Source organism: Rattus rattus, chromosome 4 (genome assembly GCF_011064425.1).
Source record: "Rattus rattus isolate New Zealand chromosome 4, Rrattus_CSIRO_v1, whole genome shotgun sequence".
Classification (NCBI taxonomy): domain Eukaryota; kingdom Metazoa; phylum Chordata; class Mammalia; order Rodentia; family Muridae; genus Rattus; species Rattus rattus.
The window spans coordinates 151,889,458-151,909,676 of NC_046157.1; the positions used below are offsets into that span (position 1 = coordinate 151,889,458).

General features: G+C 42.1%; 1 protein-coding gene across 2 annotated transcripts in view; it reads left to right on the forward strand.

The window, feature by feature from the left end:
• The window catches only part of Acsl3 (acyl-CoA synthetase long chain family member 3), a 47,378-nt gene that overhangs the window by 17,876 nt on the left and 9,283 nt on the right, over positions 1-20,219 (forward strand). For both annotated transcript variants that reach the window (XM_032901438.1, XM_032901437.1), the window contains exons 2-9: positions 5,736-6,150; positions 10,787-10,964; positions 12,867-12,976; positions 14,479-14,617; positions 16,556-16,706; positions 18,650-18,773; positions 19,002-19,073; positions 19,345-19,484. In XM_032901438.1, the coding sequence (XP_032757329.1) occupies positions 5,773-6,150; positions 10,787-10,964; positions 12,867-12,976; positions 14,479-14,617; positions 16,556-16,706; positions 18,650-18,773; positions 19,002-19,073; positions 19,345-19,484 (1,292 nt within the window). In that variant the 5' untranslated portion in view covers positions 5,736-5,772. The remainder of the gene's footprint in view (positions 1-5,735; positions 6,151-10,786; positions 10,965-12,866; positions 12,977-14,478; positions 14,618-16,555; positions 16,707-18,649; positions 18,774-19,001; positions 19,074-19,344; positions 19,485-20,219) is intronic.

Here is a 20,219-nt window from a genome sequence, read left to right on the forward strand (position 1 = left end):
TTAAGCAGTTTACTTTTATGGGTATGAGTTCATGGGATATAAATGTATTACTTGTCTTGGACTTAGAATTATTAAGACACAAGCATAATTGTCATAATGTAGAAACTAATGTTCTGGGAGTATGTGTATATGTATGAATATATGTTATATATTTGGCTCTCACTTGCAGAAAATGATTAGCCTACATACAAAGATACACGAACTGTGCATAGTTCTAGTCATTATTGTTTTATCATACACAACATTCAGTTATTGACTTGTTGACACATAACAATTATAATAGTTGCTGCCGGTGAGTTGTGAGTACCTGGCTTTTATACTTGAGTTAATACAGAGGTGGTTACACATGTCGTGCCACTCCTCCCTATTTCCTCCCCCTTTAATCAAACAAATTTCTCATGAAATTACACCTTTGAATGGAGAAAACTTCAAACTGCTTTTGCATATAATATGATGTGTAGGATTGTGGCTTGAAAAGGTAAATTAGAAAAATAGGAATAGATTTTCTTGGGGTGAGCAAGTTGAAACAAGGTGATTCAGAACTCAGTATTGAGTGCATTTTCGTTGTTGTTGTTGTTGTTGTTGTGTGTGTGTAAGCAGCAGGGACAACAGAGTAGCCCATGGCTCTAAGGAAGCTTCTTAAAGGAACATATTTTAGGAGGTTGCCCAAGTAGAATTGGTCAAACTTTGAGTTTTATCTAGATGCATTCTCTGCTTGTGGGATTTCAGTGAGGTCTAGAAATTACCTTTCAACACTTGTTTTCATAGTGATGCGTTTTAAAATCTACTGGTATTTAAACGTTCAGCATGAAGTACAGACATAAAGATTACTAGGATGTGACTATAAATTGTAACTAGGTATGGTCACTTGTATTCTAAGAAACCGACCAATATACAGATCTGTAATTCAAACACCTAGCAGGCTGAGGCAGGAGAATCACCTTGAGTTAGAGTGATTGTTTCACTGAAGCTCATGGAGAGAGCTCAGAGCAGAATAGTATACTAATTTTCATCAAAGACTAGTTAAGTCTCCTTTTATTTACTTACACATTATATTTTTGTAAAACCAAGCCAGATTGGTTGCTGAGAGTGGGCTGCTCAGGGCCATCTTTGGTCATTAAGGCTATCTGTGCTTTGCTGGCATGTGGTGCTAGCCTTGGCTGCACAGAATGTGTTGCTGCTGCTTCAGGAGCTGTTGCTGGCCCTTACTTAAGTTAGTGACTTTTCTTGTGATTATTGTTATTTCATGTCATAAGGGACTTCATGGATAGACACGTAACTTCACTCTCTTATATGAACCTAAAAGAGTGGTAAACAAATTGATAGTGCTGAAGATCCTACCTGTAATTAGCTCGTGGGATGCGTGCAACAGACTTGAAATATGCTAATGACTTAATCCTCCTCATGACATTGATATACAAGAAGTCTCCATTTTATGTAAATGAGAAATAGAAACATAATTTGGGTGGCATTTAGTAAAGTCAAACCTGGAATTTGCTTAAATGCTTAAGGTCAGGTTGAGCTAGGGTGTGGAAGGACACGCCATTAATCCTAGCACTGTGGAGGCGGAGGCAAGCAGATATATATCTGAGTTTGTAGCCAGCCTACTCTACAGAGCGAGTTCCAGCATAGCCAAAAGCTACACAGAGCAACCGTGTCTTGAAAAACCAACAGTGAAGTTGAATGGACTGCAGTGTTTTCTAGTGGACAGATGTGAGAAGTGCTTAAGTGAAGGTAAGAATATCGGAATGGTAGTTTTATAGGTAAAAATGGCATCCTGTTAGCAGTTGCATTGCATTTGTAGTTAACATAGGAATTGCCCCATGTTCTTGTTTGTTCCTAGCAGGAGTTTTGGGGGGGATCTGTCATTTGCTTAGCCTTGCATTGAACCTGAAGCTTTAGGATTTTAGTCAGTTCCGTATTCCATGTGAGTGAATGGGAGCCAGCAGTAAGCCAAGTCCTTGTTACCGTTGTTCTAAAAGGAACAAGTCTTGGGGCGGGAGAGAGCTCAGCCCTTAAGACTACTGGCTGCCTGTCCAGAGATTCTGCCTTCCAATTCCCAGCACCCACATAGTGTAAGTTACTTCTTGATAATAGATCAAACTTAGTGCTAGAGGTCAGGCTATTATTTTGCCAATTCTAGGAAATGATTGTTGAGTAACCTCATCATTGCTTATCTAAGATTTTTTCCTCATTTTCGGCAATCAAGGTTCTTCATCTTGGGAAATTCTCCCATGACTGCAAATCAGGGTAGTTGTCATCCCAATGTTAGCGCTTTGTACTGCATTGGGGATGGGAATGTGGTTGCCCGGTGATATATAAGGCATCGCTGTCTATTTTTGGATTGTTCATCAGATTCTGTAGAGTGCAGGTGACTGAGGAAAACCTCAGAGGTGCTGACGGACTCAGCTTTTTAATTAAATAAAAATAATGTAAAATTAAGTTTAAAAGAGAATGGTATATTAGTCATTGCTCTGTTGCTGTGCAGGAAGTGGTACCATGACCAAGGCCACTTAATTTGGACCTTGCTTATAGTTTGAGAGGTTTAATCTGTCAGCATGGCGGGGAGCATGGCAGAAGCGTAACAGCACTCATGAAGCTGGGCCAGCAGCTGAGAGTTACATACATCCTGATCTCAGGCCAGGAGAGGAAGAGAGAGAGACACTGGGCCTGGTGTGGGCTTTTGAAACCTAAAAGCCACTGCTGGTGACACACTTTCTCTGACAAGGCCACACCCCTAATCTCACAGTTCTGGCGTCTGGTGCCAAAACATTCAAACCCGTGAGCCTGTTGTGAGGCGTACTTTCTGAAACTACTGCACTAGATAATAAATAGCATGGGGTTAGGACACGTCTGACTACTCTTATGTTCTTGGAGTACCAAGACCATTTATTTTCTTACTCCCATTTATCTGTATATAAGCTTTCAGTCTTCACCTACCCACAAAAATCCATATTCTGTGGACTGGTCTTCCTAGTACTTCATAATATGACACTGTCAGACAGCAGCAAAGCAAACACCAGCCTGGGATGACGAAGAGTCCAGGCTCAATCTGACTTCCCACGAGTGCTGTATAGCAGCTTTGGCTCTCTTACTCTATAAATTAGGCTGTCTGGCTCCTTCTTACTATAAATGTTTTGAGAACTTCATGTGTAAATACTGTATTTACATCATTTCTCCCCTTAAAATGCCTTCTGTCTTTCCTCACTCAAAACTCATGATCTCTTCAATTTTTGTCTTGCACGCATCCACTCACGCACACGAACATGCGAGAGAGAGAGAGAGAGAGAGAGAGAGAGAGAGAGAGAGAGAGAGAGCGAGAGAGAGCGCAAGCTTGCTGAGTACTTTTAGTGCTATTTGCATATGTATTGGTGTAGGACTGATCACTTGGGATTGGATAATCTATCAAGGCCCCATCCCAGGAGAAGACTGATTCTGTCCCACTCAGCAGCCATTGATTGTCTGCAGTTCTTTGTTTAGGGGTAGGGCCTTTTGAGGTTTTCACCATTCACATTGGCATGCCAGTTGCCGTTGAGAAGGTACAGGTCTTGTTTAATCAACTGTATTTTTAAGATTTCATGGGTGCAGCTTTCTTGTCACATACAGAAGGCATCTCACAGATGATGTCCGGGTGTCTAGGGGCTCTTACAGTCTTTCTGTCCCTTTTGCATAATGCTCTCTTGGTGTCTTGGTGTAGGGCTTGTGTTGTAGATGTATCAGTAGGGCTGGGTGCTGTTCTCTGCATTCTGACCAGTTGTAGTGGTGTCCCTCTGCTGCAGAAAGCAGCTTCTTTGATGGAGGGTGAGAGCTACACTTACTGTGGGTACGAGGACAAGTATTTAGAATTTAGTATTTACGATACTGGTCTAGGAAAGTAGCAGCCATAGGTTCTCCTTCAGGGCTCATAACTGTTGGAGCCACAGGTACTTGGCCCATCATGAATTCATTCCTAATGAGTGGGCCTTAAGTTTAGCTAGACAGTGGTGATTGCCCCAGGTTTAAGTGCCACCATTTACCCTTGAGGCTCTATGGCTATGCTGGTCTATAGGCATCACAGCTGGGTAGGACTGCTGGTGACTTTTCTCCACTGGCAGCCTGCTTTGTCCCTTCAGATGCTATGAGAGCTAGTCGTCAGGGAGGAGGCTTCCAGGTCAGTTCCAACTTGAATCTTCTAAGTCTTGGGTCTGAAGTATGTGGTGTTTTTAGCAATAGTGTCAATGCCTCTAACTTGTGGGAGACTACCAAAGACAGCAGCAATAGCTTGTATTATTGGGAGTTAACTCTCCTGACCAACCTAAAGGCTTCCTCTGCCTGGCACTAGGATTGTTGTACATGGCTCCAGCGGGGAGAGAGCATTATCACCTCAAGTGGCAAGTGGCATGACCTCATTCAAAGTCTATACGAGTACATATATAATCTGTACACACTTATATTTGCATATCTCTGAGTGTATTTCTAATTTAAAATGTTTTCCTATGGCTTTCAAACATCCTTATTGTGTCCTTTTCCCATCCTTTTCCTTCCCTCCTCCATTCTATTGCCTCCCCCTTCCACTTCCAGGTAAATTACATCCCTCCCAGTTTTTCCCATTTCTTCCATTACAGCTTTTGTGTTCTACTATGGAAGTGCCTCTCCCCATGGCCTCTCTTGGTCTTCTTGGTTTCTGTGGTTACTTCATGTTATATATACTCATATCCAAAGATTCAGATAGAATCTGTTAAGAGAGAACATGTGGTATCTGTCTTTCTGAATCTAGGTTCCTCAGTATGTTTTCTAGCTCTATCCATTTACCTGAGAATTTTGTGATTTTCTTTTTCTTTCTTTAAAAAAAAAAAATTTCATGTATATGAGTGCATTGTCGCTGTCTTCAGACACACCAGAAGAGGGCATCAGATCTCATTGTAGATGATTGTGAGCCACCATGTGGTTGTTGAGACTTGAACTGAGGCCCTCTGGAAGAGCAGTCAGTGCTCTTAACCACTGAGCCATCTCTCCAGCCTGATTTTAGTTTTCTTTATGGCTAAATAGAATCCCTTTGTGTATATTACCACACATTATCCATTCACCAGTGAGGTCGTTTTCATTTTCTAGTGATGGTGGCTAGAGCAGGAGTGAGCTGGCTGAGCAAGCACCTGTGGGACAGGAAGAGCTGGAGTCATTGGGCATGTGAGCCGTAGTTGGTAGAGCTGGGTCATACGGCAGCTCTTGTGTCTTTTTGGCGTCACTGATTTTTCACAAAGGCTGCACCAGTGAAGATCAGGAAATTGGCGGATGCTAAGGACACATGGAGACCATACGTTATTGTCATGCTTCATGATTTGATCTGTAAAAATTGACCAATATGCAGAACCACCAAGGAAAATAAAAATCCGGTGTGCCTGTTTGCCTTTCAGTCCTTGCTACAAATGGGGCTCCTGGGAAATCTGCACTTGTGTTTGCAGCGGCTGAGCTAGTGCAACAGAAGGCTAGGAAGAGGGCAGACTTGGGGTTTCTTCTAGTTGCCCTCACTCCTTGAAGCATTTGTGGATACTTAAGGTTAGGTTGGAAAGGCTACTCTGGTGTACAGTAGTGGGATGACTCTAGGGTTAGCAGATCCATACAGATACAGTACTTAAATAGGATGTTACAGGGCCAGTATACTGACTCTGACCAGAGGAACTCTACTTGTGCTTAGCTCATAGAAAGAATTTTTCTTTTAATGTGATTTTCAACTGATCTATTTTTTTTCTTTCTAGATTCCCGTTGAGATCTGTTGATTGTATTTTTGAGCACATGAATAACCACGTATCTTCAACACCGTCTACCATGAAGCTAAAACAAACCATCCACCCCATACTTTTATATTTCATACATTTTATAATATCACTCTATACTATTTTAACATACATCCCATTTTATTTTTTGTGTGAGTCAAAACAAGAGAAACCCAACCAAATTAAAGCAAAGCCTGTCAGTTCGAAACCGGACTCTGCATACAGGTCTGTCAACAGTATGAATGGCTTAGCTTCAGTACTGTATCCTGGCTGCAACACACTTGATAAAGTTTTTATGTATGCAAAAAACAAATTTAAGGACAAAAGACTATTGGGAACACGTGAGATTTTGAATGAGGAAGATGAAATACAACCAAATGGAAAGGTTTTTAAAAAGGTAAGATCTCTGCTGCATTGACTCCCTCCATCTTTGTACCATGGGTCTCCTGTCCTTGTGTGCTTAGCATTGTGGGAAGTGAGGTCTCCGGGACCTGGGAGTGGCTGGTGTTGCTGGAGAACGTCTCTCTGCAGCGCAGGGCTTTAGATTGCTTCCCCCCCACCCCCCACCCCCGCCCCAATCCTCTGTTTTTCAGAAAGGCATGGAGAACGTGCCCTGATATGGGGCTCTTGAACCTGCTATTGGCAGTGCTTGAGGGAGAGCGCCTAGGTTCCCTGGGGCAGGGAACTTTCTGGGGCAGAGAGTACTTGGCACCATGTGACTTGTTTTGATTTTTCATGTGACTCACAGTGGGTGATATTTTGCTTGTGGCAGTTACAATTTTTGTTTTTACCACTGTAGAGAATCTTGCCATTGGCTTGAGAGACAAGCTGTCTTTATAGACAGAAATGTTGTACTTAAGAGCCTTGCCTTGGGGCTGGAGAGATGGCTCAGTGGTTAAGAGTACTGACTATTGGGGCTGGGGATTTAGCTCAGAGGCAGAGCTTACCTAGGGAAGCGCAAGGCCCTGGGTTCGGGTCCCCAGCCCGGAAAAAAAAAGAACAAAAAAAAAAAAAAAGAGTACTGACTATTCCAGAGGTCCTGGGTTCAGTTCCCAGCAACCACATGGTGGCTCACAACCATCTGTAATGGGATCCGATGCCCTCTTCTGGTGTGTCTGAAGACAGTGACAGTGTACTTATATATAATAAACAAATAATTTTAAAAAAAGAGCCTGGCCATAGGCCTGCATCTGACATTTTGAATCTGGTTTGCTGCTTACTCGTCTTGTGGCTTTAGAAAAGTCACTTTATGAGTGTATAATTAATATTTATGAGGCAAGTTGTTTCCATTTCTATCAAGTTGTTTTAAAACTGAAAGTAGTCTTAAGGGTTAGCTATCTCTACTTCAAAGCTTAGAGTATGGAAGCACGGGTCCTAAAGCTACAGAGTGACAAGGCTGAGATTTGAACTCAGGCATTTCAACTCCAAAAACTCATACTATGGAGCTAACTGCAGATTGTAAGGGAGGAGAAAAACATGTTATTTTCTTATTATAAGTTAGGTTTCTCTATAGTTCTGGCTGTCTTGGAGCTCCCTATGTAGATCAGACTGTCCTCAAACTCAGGCATCTGTCTGCCTCCAAGGCATGTGCTTTTAATTCTTTGTCAGATGATATGATGCCTACTAGTACTTTGTTAAATTTGCATTTGTGGTTTATCGGTTTGTTCAGAAGGCTATTTATAGATTGACAAAACCATTATATTTTTCTTGTCTAGAATTAGATACTTTGGGGACCTAGAATTGATTTTTAGGTGTTGTAGATAACAAATGAAACATACTGCCTGTCGTCTGAGTGTGCTTTGCTGTCAGTTAGCCAAAACCTGTGTTTCTGTTGGCCTATGGGAATGGGCTGAAAGCTAGAGAGCTCATTAAACAGGCTAGCCCTGCCCCCACCCACAGGCTTTTGGTTCTTGGAACAGCCTTTGTATGGTGTCAGGAGCAGCATCTGTCCTGGCACGGTATCAGGTGACGTGGCTTGTGCTTGCCGGACAGCCCAGGGAGGGCAGAAGACTTGAATGTTTTTAAGGTCTCATGCAGCCCATGGTGGTGATCAAACTCTGGATTCTCCTGCCTCCGTGGGACTGATTATGTGGTGTATATGACATCACAGCTGATAGATAATTTTGGTGACTTACCAAATTTGAAAGTAACCTTCAATTTGATGAGGAAGCTTATCAAATTAATATCTGAAAGTTTCCTCCTTTGAGGAGCAGCAGCATAGAATATAATATGGCTAAAGCAAAGTTAGGCAAACCTAATTTCAGATTTTCTTGTGTGTGTGTGTGTGTGTGTGTGTGTGTGCGCGCGCGCCCGCGCGCGTGTCCGTGTGTCCGTGTCCTCATCCATCTGTCTTTCTGTCTGTCATTTAAAATGTCTTTCTTGGTCTGGGATCTGTGGCTTTGTTCTTTCTTCACTCTCCTATGTTTGCTCTGTCTACTTCCTGTTTGTTAACAGCATGTCACAAAATCACACAAGCCCCAAACCCAGGATTCTGATTTATTTCCTTAACAAACCACAGAGAGAAAGTTAAAGGAAGCCAGGCATCATTTGTTGAAGAAGACAGGAAGTGTGTAGTTGTGAAATAGTTCTATTCTGGATGTAAGTAGGAAAACAACCACCTAGTACTGAGAGGTTAGGTCAGCCACTTGAACACCGACTCTGTTAGACCGTCATGGTCTGTGGGCTTCAGCACGAGTGCAGGTTACAGCGGTTACTGAACTTGGTAGCTGAGGGTTTGAGTGTTTCTGTTTAATTTGTAATGGCTTAGTGATGTAAACGACAGTGATCATCTCCAGGCAGGGAGGGAGGACATTTAAAAACCTGCTGCTGTCAGAGGACGAGAAGCTGAAGACTGGGAAGCACATCAGAGGGTGTTGTGTATGTCGTGCAGCATCTAGAGGTGCATGTGTTTCTGCAGCAGTCTAATGGCACAGCAGAGGGCTAAATTCAGTGAATTTAGGTTCGGATTAGCCATAGGGGTGGGATTAGAAACTGCAGTATGAGTTAAATATGATTATGGGCAAATAGTGTCCACAAATGTAACCTTTATGAGAAAGATAATTAAGATAATTAACTAGAACACTCAGTGACTTAATAATGAAACCCAGGTTTCCCATATTTGCTTTTTTTTTTTTTTTCCCCCCCACAGACAGGGTTTTCCTATGTAGCCTTGACTGTTCTTTCAGTGTAGACCAGACTGGTGTTGAATTCAGAGCGATCCACCTGCATTCTTCTGAGTGCTTGGATTACAGGTGTACGTCACCAGGCCTGGGTAGTTCTCTTCTCTCCTCCTTCCCCTTTTCTTCCTCCTCCCCCTTCTTCCTTTTCCTTGCTTCCTACTTTCCGTCCTTCCTTCCTTCCTTCCTTCCTTCCTTCCTTCCTTCCCCTCCTCCTTCCCTCCCTCCCTCCTTCCTTCTCTCCTTCCTTTTTTTTCTGCTTGTTGTTTCTTTTTTGAGATAGGGTTTAACACTGTAGCCTATATTGGTGTGGATCCTCATGTAGCCCAGGCTAGCCTAAGACTCAAGTCAATCCTTTTGCCTTGGCTGAATACTGGGATTATAGGCATAGGATATATATATACATGTTTATATGTATATATGTTTATATGTATATATGTTTATATGTATATATGTATATATATGTATATATAACAATTATATATATATATATATAAATTTTAGAATTTTATTTTTTGTTAGATGGTGCCATCATCAAGAGTTGATATATTTAGGTAGTATATTCGGTGGTTTTTGCCATGTAAAGCCTATCTGCACATTTTGGCCAAATTCTCACCTGTCTTCTCACTCACAGAGCTCCTTTGAAGTCATTGGAGCTCTGATGTTGAGTGTTTCTGGGGTTACAGAGCAAGGAGAGTTTGGGACCTACAGTTAGAGAAGTATAATCTTAAGTCTGTACTGAGTAGGACACCAGAGGGTGGCATTGACCCCTTCTCCATCTAACCATTCACAGAACTCTCTCAGATGGTTTTGTTTTTTAGTTTTATGTATATCCGTGTACTTCTTGTGTGCTAGGGCCTCTGGAGGCCAAGGGGGGTGTTGGATCCTCTGGAACTGGAGTCATAGATGGTTGTGAGCTGCCATATGTATGGGTCCTGGGAATTGAGTCTTGGACCTCCAAAAAAGGAGTCCTGGCCATCTCTAGTCCCTGGTCACATGGTTTTTAAGATGAGCGAGACTTAAATGAACACAGCCATGCTTAGACGTGAGCTGTATGTATTTGTAGTTTGCTTTTGTTCTGTTTTTATATGTAATGGAGAATTCCTGATTGTGTTTCAGTTGGAAATCCCTGAACGAAAATATGCTAGCCAGTTTTGAAGGAGCTTAGTTTAATAAGTTAAACTTGATGTTATTTGTACTTCTGGCAATTCCAAATAAAATACTGTAGTCTAGTTAACTGTTGGGGGCTTAAACAGATGGACGTTGAATACTATAGTTTAGTATACATCTGGTTGTATAGAGACGTTTTACTTTGCTTATCATGATAGTATGATTAATTCAGGTTAAGTGGCCATAATAAATTTTCTGTGTACTTGGGTAGTAGGGTCAGTTTCTGTTTATAGATCACATACTATCAGTTTCTGAAATCTACAAAGTAAAGATGCTCTAAATGAATGATTAGTTTAGGGCTATTTGTCTAAGAAATGATTTAGTCAAGCGTACTCTGCCCCAGCTCCCCCATGTTATGTGACTTCAGACTCATGTGACCCTTTTGGTTTCTTGAAATAGGGCCTCAGTGTATGACTAAGCTGGTCTTGAACCATATAGATAGATCCTCATGTTAAGCAAACCCCCATCCCCATCCCCCCACCCCTACCCATTGTAGTTAAAAGCTTAGCATGGGATTTGGGTTGTCATAGACAATGCCACAAAGCTAATTTTTAAGATATATCTTCACTTGAAACTAACATGTTTTATAGTCACATAACTTTTTGGCTATAAAGTTTGAAATTTGCTCTAATTTCTTTTGGTTACATTAAAGATATTTGTGCTTTTTATACTTTGCTATTATATCAGGTTATTCTGGGGCACTATAATTGGCTTTCCTATGAAGATGTCTTCATTCGAGCCCTCGACTTTGGAAATGGGTTACAAATGTTGGGCCAGAAGCCGAAGGCCAACATCGCCATCTTTTGCGAGACCAGGGCTGAGTGGATGATTGCCGCGCAGGCGTGTTTCATGTACAACTTCCAGCGTACGTATGGGTGACAGGTTCTCTACATAGCCCCGGCTGTCTTCAAATTCACTTGCCTCTTCCTACCGAGCGCTAGGATTAGAGGTGTTTACCACCACACTTGGCTCTAAAATAATATTTTTTAATAGGTTAACATTTCTGATACTGAGTTTTGCCTTTATTTATTGGAATAGTGTTTGTTAGGGCTTAGATGTTCCCTCCCTCCTTCCCTCCCTCCCTCCCTCCCTCCCTCCCTCCCTCCTTCCATCTATTTTGGAAAAAGAATCTCTCTGAGGAGAGGCCCAGCAGGTCAGATGTTAAGGAGGCTTTCTGTATTTGGTAAAGCAGTCCTGACATACAGGACCACTGCTCTGCTACTATCCCTCAGGGACCTTTTAAACCTATTTCCATTTTGTTAGTCCACTTCTGCCAGTAGCTACAATTAGCCTCTCAAATATATCCATATTGTAACTCAGTGGACTTCCAAGCACTAGGTTGCATGGTAAAGAATCCCAGTGTTGCTGACGTGAGTATTATTGGAGCATTATTTGAGTGGTAACTGTGATGGACTAACCTTGTAAACAGTCCTGAAAAAGGCCGGTGCCAAAGGTCACAGTAAGTGACTGTGAAACAAAACAATGCTTTCAGCAGATGTTTGTTATACACTGCTGATTTTTTTCCATTTCTTTTTTTTTTTTTTTTTTTAGAGTTTTATGTGAGTGTTTTGCACACGTGTGTATGTGTGCACCAGGTGCATGCAGTGCTCACAGAGGCCAGAAGAGAGGGTGCATTCCCTTGGAACTGAAGTTATAGACAGTTGTTAGCCACCATGTGGGTGCTGGGAATTGAACTTGGGTCTTGCCCAGCAATGCTCTTAACCACTGCCACCTCTCCAGCAGTCTTCCTTTACTGTTGTTGGGACAGGGTGTGTCACTGTTTATCCCTGGATGGCCTGGGGACTGTGGCACCTTGAGCTCTGCTTGGGACAATGATACGCATTACCACACCTACTTCCACTTTTAAAATTAGGCCCCGCCTTTTTGTTGTCAGAGGTTGGATTTACATTTCTTTTGAGTGTTTTAAAGGGTCATTGTCATTTTACTTCTAATCCATGTTGTATATATTATATGACTTCAGTATTTCCAACATTTTTTTTCTTTTTGATTTTTCTACTTTAGAATAAACTGTCCTGTTTATGAATGCTATCTTTTTCCTTAGTTGGTTTTTTGAGCCAGGGTTTCAGTGTAGCTGGATCAAGTGAGGTGTGATGGAGGCTTCCTTTTACTCTGCAAGTGTGAGGATTATAGGCCTCATCACTACTGTTCTGTTGACATGTGATACCTAAAATCTGACATTCAATGTGCTGTCTTACTGGCTTGTCCAGTGGTTCTCAGCCTGTGGGTTGTGGCCCCTTTCACACAGGAAAACACACATTTATATTATGATTCCTAAGAGTAGCAAAATTATTTTGAAATAGCAACAAAAATAATTTTATGGTTGGAATCACCACAACATATATTAAATATATATATATATATAAACTATATTAAAGGGTCAGAGCATTAGGAAGGTTGAGATCCACTCGGCTTGTCCCTTTTCACATTTAGTTCCAAAGTAGCCAACAAGGACAATTTTGACATTGTAGGATAGGTATAACTTCTTTACTCTATATTAGTCCTAGAATGTAGTGAAGGTGAAACAAACATTAAGAATCTTTAAATGCTAGGAATCTTGAGAAAGTTATATGGAGGGGAATAGATGGGATATTGGTTAGAACCTTCATACACATCCACAGTAGTTCTCCCAGGCTGTCCTGAGAAAGAACTCTCTCTCCTTTATGATCATGGGGACTTCCAGAGGTGCTGTCTGTGACAGCTGTCTGTGCCCCTTTCTTCTGTGTGACTTGTGTTCTTTTCTTTGTAGTTGTTACACTGTATGCAACTCTGGGAGGTCCAGCCATTGTCCATGGACTGAATGAGACAGAGGTGACCAACATCATTACTAGTAAAGAACTCCTGCAAACAAAGCTGAAGGTGAGGACCGCAGGTACCTTTAAGAGTGATGCTTCGATTTTTCCTGTGATGAGTCATACTATCCCTCAGTTATCTTTGTGAGATTTTGTGTTTTTCTAAAGAACATAAAACATGCATTTTATATATATATATATGATAGACCATAGGTACAAAGTGTTAATATGCCAACGTGGAAGGGATGACAGTTTTTATTGTGTATTATGTATATAAAGTAAAATAACAGTTTTTGCATGTCTATAACTTTTGAGTTTGCTCTCCTTTCATCATGGGGTTCCTGTGTCATCAGGCTTGGTGACAAGTAAATGTACCTCCTGAGCCATTTTGCTGGTCTCTCAACATTTTATATTTATATCATGTGTATACGTGTTTTGCCTGCATGCATGTCTATGCACCATGTAGATAAAGTGGAATGCTTGCCTTTGTAAGCACAGGGACCTGAGTTTGATTTCCAGAACTCTTATTTAAGAAGTCAGCTGTGGTCGTGTCTGCCCCTAATCCCAGCTCTAGTGCTAGAGGAACATCTGGTCCCTGGGGCTCACTTATCATGGTTCATTCAGGCCAGAGGGCCCTGTGGGGGAGGGGCTGGAAAGCAGCTAAGGAGCCCCACCGGAAGCTGGCTTCTGTCCTCCTGTGCGCACACACACACACACACACATGCGCCATAGGCACCTGTATGTACACACAAGAGCAAGAGGTGGTACATGCCTGTAATCTCTGCACTTGGGAGGTGGAAGTAGAAAGATCAGTAGTTCAAAGTCACCCTCAGCTATATATAGTAAGTTTGAGGTCACCTAAGGTGCCAGAGATTTTCTGAAAGACATTCTTGACAGGTGACCCTCAGAGGAAGGAGGGAGAGATGAAGGGAGGAAGAAAGAGAGGCCGAGGTAGAGACACAGAAGAGAGAAAAGAGGAAGCAGGGACAGAAAGGGTGGGGGGGGGTGGTGTTGATTCCCTGGAACTGGAGTTTTATGGACAAATGTCAGCTGCCATGTGGGTGTTCTTAACCATCGAGCCATCTTCCAGACTTTGAAATATTTTAAATATTCATTTATGGATCATTGAGTAATGACTTGCTTGAATATTTTAAGAACTAAAATGGGAGAGATTTTATGAAATGATAGGAAAACGGTTCTTATAATTCCTAGGCAACTTCCCCTAAAAACATTACCATCTCAGGCATTCTTCTGTTTTTCTTTTTTAGAAAGTTTCCAAGTGGGTTTTCTTTTCTTCCCTGATACATTCTTTTGTATCCTCTTGAAAACATGAAGGCCTTTGGGCTTTTCTATAAGTAGTACAGGTATTCTGTGTCTATATGTCCATTTTGTGGACTTTGTTGATAAGGATTTTATCAAGGAAAATTGTATACACAGTGCTATAGAATAGTGGTGAGTCCACCCCCAGCCTGTCTCACTAGCCCCACCACTTAACTGTGGTGACCTGTGCTCTTGCGTCAGAGACACTCAACCATTGGCTAACAGATGATGATTGTTATGTTTCTTTAGGATATCGTCTCTTTGGTCCCACGTCTGCGGCATATCATTACTGTTGATGGGAAGCCTCCAACCTGGTCTGAGTTCCCCAAGGGCGTCATTGTACACACCATGGCTGCAGTGCAGGCTCTAGGAGTGAAGGCTGACGTGGGTATGTGGTGGTCATTCTAGATACAGACTCTCTGTTCACACAAGAGTTTTCCAGACTGTAACTTCTCCAATTACTTTTACCTATCTTTTAAAGAAAGATGTAAGGAAAATGCCAACACTTATTTTTCTTAAAAGTATGGGCTAGGATTGTAGTTCAGTATGCAGAGTGTTTGCCTAGCACGCACTAAGTCCTGGGTTTGATCTCCAGTGTTGCATAACATGGGACACGATGGCATATGCCTGTCATCTCAGCACTGGGAGGTGGAGGCAGAAGGATCAAAGTTTGATAATCACTGACCTGGGAGCAAGGCCAGACTGGGCTCCACGAGACACTGTCTGCACAACAATGGCAGCAACCACCAAAAAACAGTAGTGTCTACTTGAAATAGATTTAAAATAGATTTAGCTCAGTGGTAGAGCGCTTGCCTAGGAAGCGCAAGGCCCTGGGTTCGGTCCCCAGCTCCGAAAAAAAGAACCAAAAAAAAAATACTCACACATCGTTCAATTTTCTGTTCCTCTTCTGTAAGTTTTGAGTAATTTAACGTTAATTTTTAAAGTAACTGCTTTAAATTTACTTATTAGAGTTAGTCTTTAGCTAGAGTTACTAAGCCAGGAGTTCTCCTTTTTACTTATCTCTCCTTTTACTTGCCTTTGCAGAGTTTTTAATCTTCCAACTCACACAAGGCATAGATACTTTCAAAGGAATAACTGTCAAAAAATGAGCAGCAGAAAATGTAGGCTGTTCACCCAGTCTCTGGGATGTCGTAGTAGTATTTCCTCTGTAGTTGGAAATTAGGTGGTTTTGATTAGGGACAGGATCATGCTGTCACTTCAGGAATAACAGGGATGGTAATGGTTGAGCATATTGAGTTGTAGGCATTGGTGGGCATTCAGAGAATGTTGAACAGTGCAGTCTGTTTACAGGAAAAAAGAAAATATGTGTTATGTGGCTCATAGCTAAGAAATTATCTGGACTGCTGTGAGAGAAGGGGGAGCGTACTTGACCCTTTTCCATAAAAAGCCACCTGCTTTGGGATGAGTGTAGGCAGGTGGATGGCATTGATGTTATCGTCTCCTGTGCCTCTTCTGTGGTGGGTGTTAGGTGTGTAGTGTTGTGACTACAAACAGGCAACCCTGGGTGTCATAACCAACAAGACGTCTCCTGACCTGGGCACAGGATCCAATGCACAGGCATCTGAGTTCAAGCTCTTTATCCAGAGCAGCTTCTGCACCTCAGTGCTTTTATTCCATTTTTAATTTATGTAGCTGTCCAGCACCAAATTTGTATAGCTCCAAAGTCATTTTTGCCACAGATGATGGTAGGCTGAAAAGGGCCTTTCTTCTGATCCCAGGGTGTGAGACTCAGCCCTCCCCAGTGCCTTCTGAGGCTACCTGTGGTCCTGGTGCTGCTTCACTGGTACTTAGGTTTACTCCAGTCCCACAGTAGTTTTAGTGTTTATAGATGCCAAGCACATTTCTACTTTGTACTGGCGTTATGTCTGTCTCTCTAGTCTAGTCTAAGAAATGGAACTTGATCTGTGTAAATTGGCCCAGAGCTTACCTTGCGGCCTCGGCTGCTTTGACCTTGAGATCTCGTTTTTTTCAGCTTCCTGAGTGCTGGGTTTGCAGACATCTACCACGTCCACTGCTTTTACTTCTGCTTGAACTACTGGGTTCCCGGGACTTTTGTGGCTACTTTGCTCACTTTATTTAGGTCTTTGATAAAATTACAGAGCCCTTTGTCATAATGCTGCATTCTAAGCAGCATCTGTTGTCTTTATTTTCTCTGTGGCTCTCATTATGTTAGGGACTTAACCTGTTTGTTCCAGTACTGTTTACGCCTCCTTATGTGTTGACAGTTGTTTGAGTGTTAGAAGAAAATTGCTAATAGAGCTGAATTTCTTCTGTTTTGTTTCCCTTTTTCTTTTCTTCAATATAGACAAGAAAGCTCACAGCAAACCACTGCCCTCAGATATTGCAGTAATCATGTACACAAGTGGATCCACAGGAATTCCAAAGGGAGTCATGATCTCACACAGCAACATCATTGCCTCTATAACGGGGATGGCGAGAAGGATTCCAAGACTGGGGTAAGTCATGGTAGTGCTCAGAGTGACCGCATATTTGTAGCTGTTCAAACGTTTGTGCCAGTTTAGCAGATGGCTAAGGTATTCCCCAGGTTTCTATGAAAGTAGAAAAGTTAGAGAACATTGATTTTAAAAGTCAACATTTTAAAATTGTGTGTGTGTGTGTGTGTGTGTGTGTGTGTGTGTGTGTGTGAGAGAGAGAGAGAGAGAGAGAGAGAGAGAGAGAGAGAGAGAGAGTTCATCCACACATGTGTGTCTGCGTGTGAGTGCCAGTACCCAGGAACCTGTGGAGGCTGCAGTATCAGATGTCCTTGAAGTAGCAGGGAGCTTGAGTGCCTAGCAGGGAGCTGAGAACCACACTAGGGCACTTTGTCTAACTGCATTGTTAACTCTGCAGAGCCTCAAAACAGTTAATTCATGTGACTTAAAATAGTAGTTTAATTATTTAGTATTTGAAGATGAAAATTTTAGCTGACTTTGTAGTTTTGAATCCCTTAAATTTAGCTGATTTCAGTCAGTTATTATTGCTTCTTTATATATACATAGTTATTTTTATATGTAAATGCCATCCTGGTGGACAGATGAGAACCATTGTCAACTGATTGATTTTGAAGTTGTACTCTTGTGGAATCAGGGGAGAATGTAATGGAGTTATAGAAAAGACAGACAGAAGAAATGGGCTGGGGTTAGCGGGGTCCAAGTCTGTCGCAGTGACTGAGAAGATGCTTTGCTGTTTCGTTACCTTCGTGCAGAGACACCAGATGCTCATTACACACGTGCACTTACCTGTGGGGCTGAGCTTGGGAACTGACCTGGGACACTGGAGCTGCACTCTCCTTTGGGACTCTCCTTAGTTTCTCTTCACGTCTTAGATGCGAGGCCATTTCTTGAAAAATACGTGAATATAACACGCATTCTCCTGTATATTTAGATATACTTTTTGATTTATTACTAGCTCCAATTCCTAGAACAAGAGTGTCCAGATGCCGACCAACTAAAGATTATCTCCTGTTTTTGATATCACTCTGCTTCTGCAGTAGACCACATTCTGAAAGTGCCTGCCTCCTCGATTTTGGGTTGGGCCGCAGTGGTTTTTTTGACTAATCCGGTCAGCAGGGACCCGGGTGCTTAGCTGTGCTCCATGTGTCTATAAGCTTGCTGTAGTCCCTTTCGGCAGAGAGCTCCCATGACCTTTTGTGGGCACACATCTTTTAATAAGGGTTCATTCAACCTCTCTTCTGGCCCACCACCCAACAGAGGGGTAGTAGAAAAGAAAAGTTATTGGGCTATGGGGGAAGTGGACCTGTTCAGCAGTAGTTGTCTGGGGGTGAACTCGATCTTCTTTCTCAGTGGTTCAGTCCTGTAGCAAATACGACTCAGCGGCTGCAGAGCAGTTCTAGGCAGGCAGACACCACACATGAACTGACAGCCATAGTCCAGGTCTCAGCAGGCAGACACCAGGCACAAACCAGAAGCTGTAGTTGAATCCTGGAAAAATCACAAGGCTTGTCAACCGGCTCGAGGTGAGGCCACTGAAGTGGCAAGCTGCATCAGGAACCTCACAAGCAGTTCTCTGGCGAGTTTCTCTCAGTGGTGGCCTTACCACAGTTGAGCTCAACAGTGCTATGTAAGGTAAACATGCACGTCATTAGGAAGAATAGTGAGGCAGAGCAAACCAAATCAAAGTTCAGTACTTGTTCCTTTTGTCTAATGTGGGGTCATATTTATTATATACAACTTCATCACAGGTCCTTCCATGTGTTCGCTATGTCAAATACCTTTCACCTGTGTCTGCTTCAGGAAAACGTTCTTTCACGTGTTTGCTTTTAAGTAAGACAGCCTTTCATCTGTGTGCCCCACCCTGTAAGACACATCTGACATAACTGACTTTCCAGAGATACTGGACGTGCCCACCCTAACCCTGGCTGTCACGGCCTTCCTTTCAGAGAGGAAGATGTGTACGTTGGGTATTTGCCCCTGGCACATGTTCTAGAATTAAGTGCGGAGCTCGTGTGTCTTTCTCATGGATGCCGGATTGGCTACTCTTCACCACAGACATTAGCAGATCAGGTGAGTGACACATGTGTGACATGAAATGCTGTGTGTTTTTAACATGTGTTCTTCATCAGCTTACATGGTATTTTCAATTCCTTTTAAATTCTTGCCCTGTATGTCTAGAATATAAATAAATACACTGACAGTAAATATATCATAAATATATCAAATAATATCATTTGAACTAAGAATGCCATTATGTGTTAAAGATCTTTATGTAGATTATTTTTTTCTGTTCTGTAGTCTTCAAAAATAAAGAAAGGAAGCAAAGGAGACACATCCGTTCTGAAGCCCACGCTGATGGCGGCTGTGCCGGTAAGAACTGCCACAGGTGATGGGTGGTGACATCATTTAAGACAGTGCTTGGTGTGCAATCTGAGGACCTAGTCCAATGCCTAGAACCCATGTAAAGGTGGAAGGAGAGATTCAAGTCCATATCACTAATTGTCCTTCAGCCTTCAGGCACCAGGCCACAGGCATGTGTTGTCCTATAACATACATAAAATAATTATAAGTATTAATTACATGGGTCTGATTTAAATGTGAAGCTTGCTCATACAGTTAATGAACTCATTTATGCACCTAGGAAATCATGGATCGGATCTACAAAAATGTCATGAATAAAGTGAATGAAATGAGTGCTTTTCAACGAAACTTGTTTATTTTGGCATATAATTATAAGATGGAGCAGATTTCAAAAGGGTGTAGTACCCCACTGTGTGACCGGTGAGTAAAGCTCTATGTGAGTAAAACTATGGCAACATAGTTCACATTAACAGCCCAGGGAAGTGGGGCAGTTATACGTAGTACATATACATTAAGATGGGTGTGTATGCAGCGCAGGCCTGGAACCCTGCAGTTGGGAAGTAAGGGGAGGAGATTCAGAGTTCAAAGCTGGCGGCTGGAGAGCTGGTTCACTTTTACTGTAAAAGCATGGGTGGAGGGAGAGCGATAGTCGGACACCAATGCCTCCTGGCCTCAGCGTCGCCTTCCCCAATGAGAGTTTCCCTGGCTAGAACTCAGAGGTTCACCTGCCTCTGCCTTCTGCGTGCTAAGATTAGAGTCTGGATAGCTTAGGTGGCAAAGAGATTGAAGGGGCACGTGCCACCACATGGTCAGCCTCAACACAGCTTCTGAAATGGTTGCCCTTGAGTCTTAATCCCTTTCATAGTGCTTAACAAGTTTTCATTTCCATGGTTCTGGACATTAAATTAAACCTAAGCACTACCTGCTTTTGACTTATAAGCAATGACTTTACTAGTGTTTTACAGAAACATATCAAATAGATACTTTTTTCTCTTTAAAATTTCTCATAATTTACCATATTTTTTTTACCATAGCTGTAATAAAAACTTCAGAACTTACATTAAACTTTAAAGAGCTTGTTATATATAAATATGCATAAATTTCTAGTGAATAAATAAAAGCAGAAATTAGCTTTTTACAAATTATGTGAAGATG